Here is a 12,418-nt window from a genome sequence, read left to right as displayed (position 1 = left end):
CTGTTTTCCGCACAGGACACCCCATCCCGCTAAACCTGCATGAGAGCTCTCGCTCGGGGCTGCAGAGACTAGCGAGCATCTCCAACCCTCCTCCCCTCATCTCCTCCACCAAGCACCCCTCCATGCTGGAGAGACCCGTCGGATCCATTTCCCAGGTAGGGTACGGGCTGTGAGCGGCAAAGACGCCTCGCGGGGGCCGGCAACCGCTCCTGACCTCTCCTCTCGCACCGCAGGGCATGCCCATCCAGCTCCACACACCCTACAGCTCCGAGCACGCCAAGGTCCCCGTCGGCTCCATCACCATGGGCCTGCCGCTGACCATGGATCCCAAGAAACTGGGTAAGGAACTGGGTGGCGAGTGATTTCTCGCATGCTCCGAGCGCGGCGGGGAGCGAGCTTGCGGGCGGCATAGGGGAAAGGAGGAGCGCAGGACACGGCAAGGGAGCGCAGAGAGACCGGCTAAGAGGATGAAAGGATTAGTCTGTCAGGAGAGCAGAGACACGGGGAGCTAAATTTGTGCAGTATAGGAAAGCGGCAACTCGGTCAGGGATGCATCCCAGCCTATAAATACCCTCCAGCTAATACTGTGATCGAAGGAAGAAATATATTGCTGCTCCCCAGGCCGGTAGGATAAAGAGTAAATGGCCTGAAGTGAACAAAGGAAGTGTTTAGTCTGCAGATTTGGAAGCATTTCTTAACAGCCGGAGGGGATGGGCGAGGGACCAAGTCTGGGTGGGAGGGATACGGGCCCTTTTTCCCACTGTGTGCGTGTCCTGTTATAAACCAGCACTGGGTTTTCAACGCCAGCCCCGGTCCCGGTGCGGGCAGCACCCGGCCGTGCCTTTGCCAGGGCGAAGGATCTGACCTTGCTCATCAGCGGTTGTGCGTTCAACCGACGGCCGCAGCCTTGGTGGTGGGGACGGCAAAGGCGCCGAGGAGGTGCCGACCGGGGGCTGGCAGAGACGAAAGCCTCGAGCAGCCGAGGGCTGCGGCCCCGTGCCCTGCACCTACGCTGATACGTGGTTAAATGTTTTCCAGTGCCTTTTCCTGGAGTAAAGCAGGAACAACTTTCTCCTCGAAGCCAGGCCAGCCAGCCGGAAAGTCTGGTTCTGCAGCCATCCCAGGAGGGCTCCATCCTGCGGGGTGAGGAGCTGGGGGTGGGAGGTGCGTGCTCCGGCCGCGGGAGGGGAGGGATGCTGGCACCGCCAAGCCCGGTGAACACCGCGCCGGCTGCGGCTGCCTGGTGATTTCAGGTTTGATTTCTGGGGTTGTGCCCAGCCGAAGGGATCCCTTTGCCTCTTTTCTCCAGCGTTGCCCGCGGGGTGGCAGATAGGTACAATGTCTCAACGTTTCTAGCCATCTCCCCAAATCAGGGCCTTGGGTGTTGATCCTGGTGGAGGTTTTGTGTTCAAGGGCCACCCGAAAATCTGTTGCTTAAGACAAAGCAAGAGCTGTTTAATTCCATTAATTGTTTTTTTCAGGCTCTTCACTGTTGCTGCTGCAGCTGGGCAGGGACCACGTTCCATTTAAATATAGCCCTCCCATGTTTCTTTCCCCGTTAGCTAGGCAGAAGAAGATAAATGCAAAGGTGTTGCTTTTAAGTGCAAATTCTGGTTTGTGAAACCCCCCAGCTAAGGCAGTCAGAAGCCTGAGGCGGTGGGCTGGCTCCAGCCCGGGACAGACACACGCGAATGAACTCAGACCACCCTGAGCTGCATCTCGCCAGAGATCTGCTCTGATCGCATCAGGAGAGGCTGAGACAGGCTGTGCTTTCTCCCGGGCCCATAAATCTGCCCGGCCCCTCCACGAAGGCAGCAGGGAGCTGATAGCCTTAAAATACCCATTTTTTCCACCCTCGGGGGATGGGGTGGAAAGGGCTCTGCAAGGCGTGAGATTTAACACTGACGTCTCTTGGAGGGCTTCCCCTCCAGTACCTCAGCTTGCTAGAGATTGGGTCAAATCCTGCGCTTAGTCAGTAGGCTCAGCCTCACAGGTTTTGTGCTGAGCAGCAAATCCAGCCCCCAGCTCACTGGCTTTGTGTCCTACAGGTACTTCCCTCAGCTCTGCCTCGGGAGGGAGCATCACCAAGGGAACACCCACATCCAGACCCCCTCCGGAGTCGCCCATCACCTACCGAGGATCCATCACACACGTAGGTCGCTCGTCTCCGGCGGGTTTTGCTTCCTGGGTGCTGGCGGCTGCAGCTTGCGGTGCTGGACACGGGGGTCGGGGGTTTGCGGGGCGCGCCGAGCATGCGGCACGGGGCTGAGCAGCACGGCTCTGCGATGCTCCCATCCCGTGGAGCCCCTCGGAGAGGTCTGCGGCCAGAGCCTTTGCAAACAGCCTCCGCCGGGGCTGGCACGAGCCCTGTCCCGCGAGCCGAGCCTGCAGGAGAGCAGACCTCGGCCAGCAGCGATGCAGAGCCTTACAGCACGTCTAAACCCCCCTTTGCTTTTCGTAGCTGTCAGGCACAGAAGCGAAAGCAGCTTTAAATGGCTCTGGGAAAATAAATCTTGCCAGTGCAAGAAAGTGAAGCGGGGAGAAGGAGGACTTGGGTGGAGGGCCCAGGCCAGGCGGAGGGGAGGGGGAGGCTGCGAGGTGCACGTAAGGTAGCGAGGTCTCCTGCCAGGGCTGAGCGTGCGGCGCTGGGGGTCCTGCCCAAAGGCTCTCTTGAGCAGGAAGATACTTTGGCCTTAATCTCCACCATCCATCTTCGGAAGAGCAGCTGGCAAGCGGGCGATAGTTTTTTGCAGTGTGAGTTATTGCTCGTCTGGTAACAGAGCGGAGAGCATTAAAAAAAAAAAAAATCTGTTTCCCGTGGGGATTTTATCTGGCCATCATTCAGATATTTAAAACCACTCACGCATAGATTTTTGCCTGCCTCCTTCGAGGAGGGTGTCCACGTTCCCTTTGGCCCTGGGGACCTGAACCTGAATCCTGGCCCAGAGCAAAGGCTTGACTTGCCTGGTGCCCCACACCCAAAAGCTGCCGGGAGCGGGTGCTCGGGGGCTGTAAATAACCCGTCAGAGCAAACGCAGGCTCCATCCCCTCGCATGCCCCTGCAGCAGCTATGGGCAGCAATGGGTGGGCGTGAAGGCCCTTGAGCCCCACGTGCCAGAGATCAGAAGATGAACAGAGTTTGTTGAGACGCTATTTTACATCCAGCTAATTAATCCATCCAGTTTCCTTTGTTTGGCTTGGGTTGGTACCAAGCCCAGACCCAGAGCATTACTTGCCCCTCCTGCTGGCCCAGCAGCCTGCGTCCCTCTGCTCCCGTTGGGAAGAAGGAGCCCCCTGTTCCGGCAGCAGCTCCGGGTACCAGAGCTGATATTTGATCTCAGATTAGTCATCCAGTTCGCAGAAGGCAGATCTTGAATATATGCTCTCTGCTCTGAAGCCATCTGTCATCACTTGCTTTCAAATCCCCTCTGAGCACGTCCGCGGAAGGAAGATGACTTACCTGGGGCTGGGAGAGCCGACTGGGAAAGCCGGTACCGGGTGTGCTGCGAGGGTGAACAGTCGGAGCGTTGAACCCGCGCGCTGGCACGTTCCGGCAGCTGCGGCAGGGTTTTGGGGACCGCGGGCACTCAGAGGGCCAGCATCTCCAAGCTGGGGTGGGGACATAGTCTGCCCTGGCACAACCTGGGCTGGGGCATTGCTTCCCCGAGGCTTCCCACGAGCGTCAGTCCTGGGGGTCGGCGGGGTTAAACGAGCAGAGTAGGAGGGCGTCAATCAAGAGCATCGCTGTGCCTTCCCTGCGATGGCGGGGGGGATTGTTACCCCACGGTGGCTGTTCCCGGTTGGCACCGACGGGTTGTGATGGCAGAGGGGTGTTCACCACCAGCGATGTCTTCAAGGACGTCCAGCTCTGGGTGTTTTGAAGGGGATTCGGAGCGGGGCAGGTGGCTGTGAGCTGCGTCCGAGCGTGCCTGCGGGGAAGGAGAGGTTTCGGTTCACACCAGTTTGTGTAAGGAGCCTTTCTGTTGGAGAGCTAACCGGCAGCTTTCGCTCCCCGACCTGCTCCAGGACCGGTCTCGTTGACGCCTGCCGTCTCGCCCGGGCGTGCTGCCAGCCGCCAGCTCCCACGCGCAGGCAGCTCTCTGAAGGTCACGCTTGCTGCCAGCAGATGTGCCCTGGCTGGGCAGGACATCTCCGCGGCTCCTGTACCAAGCTGGGAAAATAGGCTGCAGGGAAAAGCTAATGCTCGAGCAGTCCCTGCCATCACCAAGGTGTCCCCAGGGGGTCACCAGCCCTGTCCCCCCAAACCTGTGGGGTGGGGGCAAACCAAGTAGCTTACTCCGAAACACGCAGGGCGATAGAGTTGCTATTTTGGAGGTCCTCACCCCCACCTCTTCCCAGCAGCCTCCCACAGATCACGTACCTTTTTACCGCTCCTCGTTATCATCCTCATCAATAATTAAGCTGCAAGTCCCTCGCTGTTGGCTGCGCCAGGAAGCGGAGGCCGGGCGCGCTCTCCCTCCGCTCAGCCTCCCGCGGGGAACAGCCTGTCCCTGTGCGCGCGCTTGCTTAATTGCTTGTGACACTGTTAAATATGGATCTTGGTGGCTTTCCAAGGGCACCCCGGCAGAAGTGCTGTACAAAGGAACCATTACCAGGATAATCGGAGAAGACAGCCCCAGCAGAGCAGAGAAGGCGAGAGAGGATGCCATGCCCAAAGGACATGTCATCTACGAAGGGAAGAAAGGCCACGTGCTGTCCTACGAGGGTAAGTCGTAATCCTCTGCCTTTTTAGGGCAGGCGCCGGGGGTTTGTGCCGCTGTGGTTGAGAGTCGGGAGCTATTTGAGGAAAGGCTGACGAAGTGCAACGGGCCAGCCTCGCCTCTTTACTTCCAGCATCGTTTCTCTCCCTTCCCATCCTTCCCGCTGCCCACAGCCTGGCTGGGTTTCCCTCTGTCCCGTGTCGTTATCTTGCCTTGGAGGCGGCTTTGCCGGCAGGCAGAGGCGCGATGGGGCCGTGGCCGTGGACAGGGTCTCTGGTTTTGGTTGGTTTTGGGGAGCAGGGGAGAGGAGAGGACCGGATGGGAAGGTATTGCCTTCATTCCCAGCACCCTGTGCAGGAGGGGACTGTCCGAAAACGTTATGAGAGCATCCCCAAGCTCCTGGGCCAAGGTGGGACTCAAGAACCTGCAAGACGGAGGCAAGTCAAGTAGTTTGGCGTAAAGGTGTATTCAGACATCAGATTCCCACCTGCAACATCTTGGGCACCGTGCAGCTTTCCCAGCCCGGGGCTGCCCTGCAGAAATCCTCCTGGGCCCGGCAGCACCGCACCTCAGCACCTTGTGAGCTTTGCTACAGCTTTGGTAGCTATTGGAGGGGGTGCAGCCATTCCCCCGTCCCACAAGGAGCCTGTCTCGGGGGTGCGTTGGCCTTTTGCCAGCTTCTATCACCCACAGGCACTGAGGACCCCGAGGGACCTGCCCGGAGCCCCGTCTGGGGTGAGAAGCTGCCCCCGGTGCAGATGATGTCACTTGTTAACCGGGCTGACCCTGCCCGGCCGGGGAGCAGAGTACGGCAAAGCAAAGCCAGGCGAGCAGCCGGGCCGCTCCAGAGAGGGCTGTGGAGAGACCCGAAAGCCGTGTTGCAGCTCACACCCCTGCTGTATGGTAACACGCTTCCTTGGTAAACGCCGACGGTGCCTCGCTGCGTTAGCGGTGTCAGCAGGCAGTCACCAGCTGCTCCTGCCTCCTCTGCGCCTGCTCACCCGATCGCAGCACCGGCCGTCAAAGCCAGCCCCGGCGGCTCCCGTTAGAGATAAGCAGATAGATGTTCCTCTCCAGTGAAGCTGGAAACGACTCCTCCATGTTCGCCTTTCGCCGTGTGCTGGGTCGGGCATCTCTGGCGCGGAGCCGGGCTCCTGCTCGCACGCGGCTGGGGTCGGGAAGAGCTGAGTTACAGACACACAGCCCCGCGTCCTCTTGGGGTGAAATACTGGCACGTGCTCTGGCGTGCCTGGGGACGGCTGTTCTCGTGTGTCACCTCTCTTCTCAGTTGAATTTGGAGATGACTAAGGAGCAGACCCCAACCTCAGCCGCACTCGCCCGCCTCAGCAGGTATCTCTGGTCGGCTGCTGTGCTGCCTGAACCCTCTGCCTCCCTCCCCGGGGCGGCTGCATCCCTCCCAAGGGCAGAGCGTCCCTTTTAGCCTGCCCGGCAGCCCGGGCCCTGGGGTCAGTCCTGCAGGCAGAGGGTGTCCAGCAGAAGTCCCTTTCCTCTTGCCTGCAAGTGCAGGCAGCTGGTTTCATCGCAGGCTGGCTGTTTCATCCGGGGCCGGAGGCAGAGGGTTCGGGTCAGGCCACGGGGGGACAACTCGCAAGCTTCGGCTGGTGCCACCTCTGTGTGTGCCCTGGGACCGCAGGGACCGTTCAGGACAGGGCTCTGCGCCGTGCCTCTCGCCCGCCGTGTGGAAACCAGCTTGTCCCGTGCCTGCCCGCGTTCGCTGTCAACTCTAGCCCAGATAAGAAGTGTCACCGCGGGAGGCTTGTGTCTGGGTGCCCTTTGGGACAGTTGGCAGGGCTCGGACCAGGGAGGACGCAGGAAGCGTTTCAGGACTTGTTTGTGCAAGAAGCTATTTTAATCTCCTTTGCCCGGGCCTGGAGTTGGGTGAGGTTGATCTCAAAAATGGTGCCGCCAGGAGAGAGACGGGGAAGGCTCCCGGCAGCGAGGGCTGCCCGTGCCCGGAGCTGGGATCCTGCTCCGGGCAGCGGAGGAGACCTGCAGACCAGACTCTGCCCCACTGCACGCACTCGTCGGTGTCAGCCCGAGTCTCCTTGGCCACAGCCTGAGCCCATCGGCTCTCGTCCTACCCCCCGTGGTCACAGATGAGGAATTAATTCCTTCCTCTCCATGGCAGCCTTTTACATGCTTGATAGCATTTATCGCATCCTGAGTAATCTCGCCTGCTTCTGCAGCCTAGCCAGCCCTGCTGCCTGCCTGCTTCCCCCATACAGCCGAGCAAGGCCTCGCAGCCCGGAGCGGAAGAGTTAAAAAAAAAAATTAAATAAGAAAACTGAAATTGTTGGTGATTATGAATTTTGGCAAGCAGAAAAAAAATTGCAAATTCTTTAGTGTCATGAGGGTGCTTAAAATAAAAGAGCTGTAATGAGACGAGATCCTGTAGCATGTGCGAGCTGAATTGTGCTAGATTGGTTATTCTCATTCTGCATATGATTGCTGATGGCTTCTGCAAGGCAAGGGACGGGGGTTTGGAGTGATTTTCTTTCTGTTTAGTCTCTCTTCTCCCTCGCGCTCTCCCCCTGCTTCCCAGCGGTACAAAGGGTGCCCGGCACCGCGTCCCCTTCTGCAGAAGGGCTGTTAGCAACAGATGTGCCTTGATGACAGGGTGCGGGCACATCACCCTGCGTCTGCCACAAGGTGCTTGGCTGATTCTGAACATCACCCCTGGATTTCTTCTGTCAAATGAATCTGAAGTGAAGGCTGAGGGACAGATCCCCCTCTTGTTTCCCCGCACGCAGCCCCAAACCCTTTCTGGATTCAGTGGGTGCTGAGTGCGGAAACCGATAGTGAGTGTGAAGTTGTAATAATCCCATTTTATTAATTACTGGTTTTGCCAAGGAGGACTTTTGTTCCCAATTGTCTGCGATGTAATGAATGTTTTTAACTTCTCCTCCGTTTTCTCTAATCGTATAACCACCTTCTCTGCCCACGAAGAGGAGGATCAGGGCATCCTTGGCAGGGGTGGCCAGGTCAGGGATGATGGGCAGAGGCGTTTATCTCGCCAAGCCAACGTCCCCGCTCGGAGCTCGTTACACAAACCCGAGGCATTCAGCTGGATCAGAAGCTGCCTGCTAAATTCACAGCTCGCCGCACATGATGGGTGCCCATCGCCCAGGGCGGGCGTGATGCTGCCTGGCACGGGCAGGGCTGTGCTGGCAGGGGTGTGGGGGCTGTAGCGCAGGACACTTGTCCGCTGTTGCTTTGCAGAAAAATCTGCTCCAGGTTTGGATGAAGAGGTGGTCGGTGGTTTCCCGTCACGCTGGTGCTTGCACCATCAATCCTGAGTGGGACTTTCCGTCGTCTCTCCCAGTTCTTGTGCGCTGTTTCAAAGGAATTGCTCTCAGCTTTGCCTCTCCTCCCTTTTCCCTGGTTTTCTCACCCAGGGAGTGTCTCGGCGAATGTTAAGGCTGGCCGAGATCCCAAACAGTAGGTGTCTACTAAAAATCAAAACAAACGGGGAAAAAAAAATGAAAATCCCCAGACCCACAGGGTCAAGTTCAGTGGAACCGCAGCTGCTCACACCAGCACCGCGCTGGCTCGGGGCTGTCCCGCTGCCTACATCTGGCCCCCACCGGGGCGGGAGGGAGCGGGACGTGACAGGGCGGATGCTCCTACCCGAGCGGGAGGCACAGATCGGGAGGCTGAGGCAGGCAGGGAGGGGAGAAAACACCAGCTGAATTTCTTGGAAGCCGACCTCGTGCGATGTTTCTGGCGTTGCTGAGCGTTGGCTGATGCCGGGATGGGATCTGACCTTTCAGCAACGCACGCAAACAGCAGTAAACACCCTCCCTTGGCCGGTGCTGACTTTCCGTGCTCCTGATGGTGCTTCTCGGTGTTCTCTTCCCCAGGTGGAGTTGCTGCTTCTCAGTGTCCCAAAGAAGACAGCAGGAGCTCAGGAGCTTCACATGAGACCACAGGAACCAAGCGGACCTACGATATGATGGAGGGGAGGATCAGCCGGGGCTTACCAGCCCGTGATACCCTGTCTGCCAGCATTGAAGGTGGGTCTGGGTGAAACCTTTCACCCATGCTGTGTTAGAAGTGACCCGCAGAGACCCCGTCTTGTCTCTTGTCTACATGATGCACCTTCCCGTGCCCGTGTTTTGGCAGTGGTTAGCTGGTACCCTGCAGCACATCCCAGGAGGACAGCATCTGACCAGCGTGGGAAAACAAGGGACACAGAGGCCCATTTGCCTTTGGTTTCTGTCCTGGACTACAAAAAAAAGGAAGCACATTTTAAAAAAAGAGAAATCAAGTAATTTAGAAATTGTTGATGGTTTTCCTTCTTGTCCCAGGAGTCCCTGGTAACACTGTCGTGTATTCTTTCCCCCTTGGATCTGTTCTAGGTCTCATGGGTCGAGCGATCCCTCCAGACCGACACAGTCCCCATAACCTAAAGGAGCAGCATCACATGCGGGGCTCAATTACACAAGGTAAAGCCTGCAAGCAGATGGCCACGGCCAGAGGTAACGTAGGGAAGTATCTCACATGCATAGCCCCTTGTTCTTGTCAGGCTAGGGCAGGAGGAAGCAAGGATGGACACATCAAGGTCCAGCTGCAGATCTCTGCAGCCTCGCCTATGTGCTCAGAGAGATTTTCAGTCTTGCTCAGCTTCTACCAACCTAAGCTCTCACCAAAGTCAGGGGTAAAATTGTCAGTGACTAAATGAAGGCAGGTTGAAACTAGTGCGAAATGGGTCCAGAAAGTGGTGCTAGATGTGAGATGGTCCAGCTGCGTTAGTGATGTAGCTGTTTTGTGTGCTCACTTGGGTACCGGTCCCCGAGTTACATGCATTAACTAGAGACCCCCTTGAGCATCTGCACGGGGACTGGGAATCCAGTGTCTGGCTGGGGAATCACCCTCTGCATCCATCGTCTGCTTGGGGGTTGCAGGAATACCTCGGTCCTACGTGGAGGCCCATGAGGACTACCTCAGAAGAGAAGCCAAACAGCTCAAGAGGGAAAACACTCCACCGAGGGACTTATCTGATGCCTACAAGGTCAGGTCTCACGAGGGCCTTACTCCTCTGAAAATGAAACCAGCCCATGAAGGCCTGGTGGCCACGGTGAAGGAAGCAGGAAGATCAATCCATGAGATTCCCCGGGAGGAGCTGAGGCGGACACCGGACATCTCTCTGACGAGACCTCTGAAGGAAGGCTCCATCACGCAGGTGAGTGTGGGGCGAAGAGCAGATGAGATCGGTCCTACTCAGGCTGCTGTCCTTGCACAGACCCTGGCGACCATTCCCAAGCTAAAAGGACAGCAGAGAGGGCTTCAGGTTGCAAACGCATCACTGGTCAGAATTGAGGCTCTGCTCGGGTACGGGTTGCCCTTCCCCATCATTTGATCTTTAAAGGTCCCTTCCAACCCAAACCATTCTGTGATTCTATGATCCTCCGAGCAGATAAATGCAAAACCTGGGGAAAGGAGCTCAGCACCCCCTGACCTGTTAAGAAAGCGATGCTCCATCCACACGCACACATTTGGCTCTTGTTCAAGGCCAGAGTCAACTCGGTGTCCTCGGCAGTTGTGACTCTGGGTGCGCGTAATCTTGGTCCCCTCCCTTTATGGGCAAGTGTCAACCCAGCAAGGCCAGTAGCTAGGGTGAAACGTGGCATGCTGTCTCCTGTTGGGCTGCAAATATTTGGAGGGTTCCCATGGCACCTCGCAGTCCTACCTCATTTCACAGTGTGTGTAGGAGAGGCGTGATGGGCACAGCCAGCCTTCGGCGGTGACTCATCATCATCTTGTTGGAGCACAACAAGACATGCAAGATGGGCACCCCACCCTGTCCTGCGCCGCGCGGAGCTGTTACCTCTGCTTTGCCGACGGCTGTTGCTGTTTGACCAAGGAAACTGGTGTACTGACCCGCTGAACGAGGAAGCACGAGTCCCGTTGCAATTTGGTGGGACGCGGTCGCTGCATCCCCTTCTGCTCTATGCCCCTTTGACGTCCCCTTTGCCTTCTGTCCCCAGGGTACCCCGCTGAAGTACGACAGCGGCTCTTCCTCCTCAAGTACCAAAAAACATGACGTGCGGTCCATCATCGGCAGTCCCGGCAGGACTTTTCACTCTGTGCACTCACTGGACGTCATCCAAGACCCAAGGAATCTGGAGAGAGCTTACGAAGAGAGCCTGAAAAACAGGCCAAGCCCAGTGACAAACTCGGGTGGCTCCATCGCCAGAGGGGCTCCTGTGATTGTACCCGAGCCGGGCAAGCCCCACCAAAGTGCCCTTGCCTACGAGGACCACCAGGCAGGGCACAGCACGGCGTTCGGCAGCCACTTGCACAGAGGGTCTCCAGTCTCCACCCGGGAGTCCACGCCGCGGCAGCACGAAGGTACTTGGCAAACCTTTTATTTGATTTCTAGCAAGCCAAGTGGGCAAGGTAGGTGGGAGGTGGCTGCTGACCCCACCTGCCCGAGCCGTTCCCGGCCGGTGCCCGTCGAACCCGTTCTCCCCAGCGCCACACACCCACTCTTGCCCGCAGCCGCGGCTGACTCACGGCGCTGCCGTCAGGGACGGCTAAGGCTCAGCTCCCTCCCCGGGGGTGCTCACACAGTTGCGGCGAGGGCACCCCATGTCTGCGCCGGGGTGACCGAAGGGAGATTGGACCGTGGCTGGTGAAGCTGAGGGTGTTTAGAAGGCATCTTCCCCGTCCCGACGTGGCCCAGGCACCCACAGGAAAGCAGTGCTCGGTGCACCGGGTGGGGGATTTTCACCGATCCGGTGTGTGTTTGCCTACCTCGTGTGTTTACGCCTCACCCATCACCTAGGCACCCGAGTACCTCACCTCCAGGAACATCTAATCCCTTCTGAGCCGGTGGATCCAGGCAGCGCGGCCGGCCTTTGGGATCTGCCATCCCCCGGCCCGTCTGCCTGCACCAGGCAGGGTCTGCCCGTGCCCCCTGGCATCAGTCGTCTCCTGCCCCCAAAGCCAGGCCTGGGGCTCCCGGGGAGCAGGCGCGGGTCTGGGCTGCGCTCAGTGATCTGGTGAGAGACGCTCAGATCCAGAGCACAACAAACCCTCTTGCTTCATGCCACGTTCGTGGGCAGGATCAGTGCTGAAGCCAGTCCCTTGTCCCACCAAGCCCGCTAGCTGCGGGTAACGGCTTCAGGGCTGTTTGCATCTCCCGCCTGCAAATCCTTATCCTAACCCAAAAGTCTCATGATTTGGGGGCGAGCAGCACAAGATGCCGCAGTCTGCCAAAACGGAGGCCAGGACGTGCCTCCCCGGCGAGGCACGGGAGCTGGGGCTGTGCAGTGCAGAGCTCCTCCCAAAAGCCGCCCCCATCGCTTGCTGCCAGCTGGACCCGCTCCAGGTCTCCGCGGTTGGTGCGTCCCATTGCCGCAGCCTCTGCTGTCTTCCCGGTTAGGTCAGGCACTTTGGGGGAAGCCTTCAGACGTTGGCAGCTCTTTGAGATTGGCACATACGGTGAGCACAAGGCAGGGGAGGCAGTGCCCGGGCAGTGGGGAGGGATCCCAAGGGAAAAATCAATTTTCCTGCAAAATGCCGGTGAGAAAATGGATTTCTGCATGTCCGGAGCTCATAGGGTTTTGTGGTGCAGAGGATCTGCAGGAGGAGTCCCCAAGGCACGGGTTGGAGTTAGAAGGCAGATTTCCCGGGTCACCTGAGTTCTCCTTCTGCCCCGACAGTAGGTTTGA

At 58.3% G+C, this 12,418-nt stretch overlaps 1 protein-coding gene across 1 annotated transcript in view; it reads left to right on the top strand.

Moving 5' to 3' along the window:
- Positions 1 to 12,418, top strand: part of NCOR2 (nuclear receptor corepressor 2) — a 255,241-nt gene that overhangs the window by 226,305 nt on the left and 16,518 nt on the right. The window contains exons 24-32 of the mRNA XM_075167842.1: positions 16 to 155; positions 234 to 339; positions 1,039 to 1,143; positions 2,049 to 2,152; positions 4,576 to 4,726; positions 8,603 to 8,755; positions 9,101 to 9,187; positions 9,647 to 9,924; positions 10,730 to 11,093. Coding sequence (XP_075023943.1) covers positions 16 to 155; positions 234 to 339; positions 1,039 to 1,143; positions 2,049 to 2,152; positions 4,576 to 4,726; positions 8,603 to 8,755; positions 9,101 to 9,187; positions 9,647 to 9,924; positions 10,730 to 11,093 — 1,488 coding nt within the window. The remainder of the gene's footprint in view (positions 1 to 15; positions 156 to 233; positions 340 to 1,038; positions 1,144 to 2,048; positions 2,153 to 4,575; positions 4,727 to 8,602; positions 8,756 to 9,100; positions 9,188 to 9,646; positions 9,925 to 10,729; positions 11,094 to 12,418) is intronic.

This window comes from Calonectris borealis, chromosome 18 (assembly GCF_964195595.1).
Source record: "Calonectris borealis chromosome 18, bCalBor7.hap1.2, whole genome shotgun sequence".
Lineage (NCBI taxonomy): Eukaryota > Metazoa > Chordata > Aves > Procellariiformes > Procellariidae > Calonectris > Calonectris borealis.
This window is presented reverse-complemented; position numbering and strand designations above follow the sequence as displayed.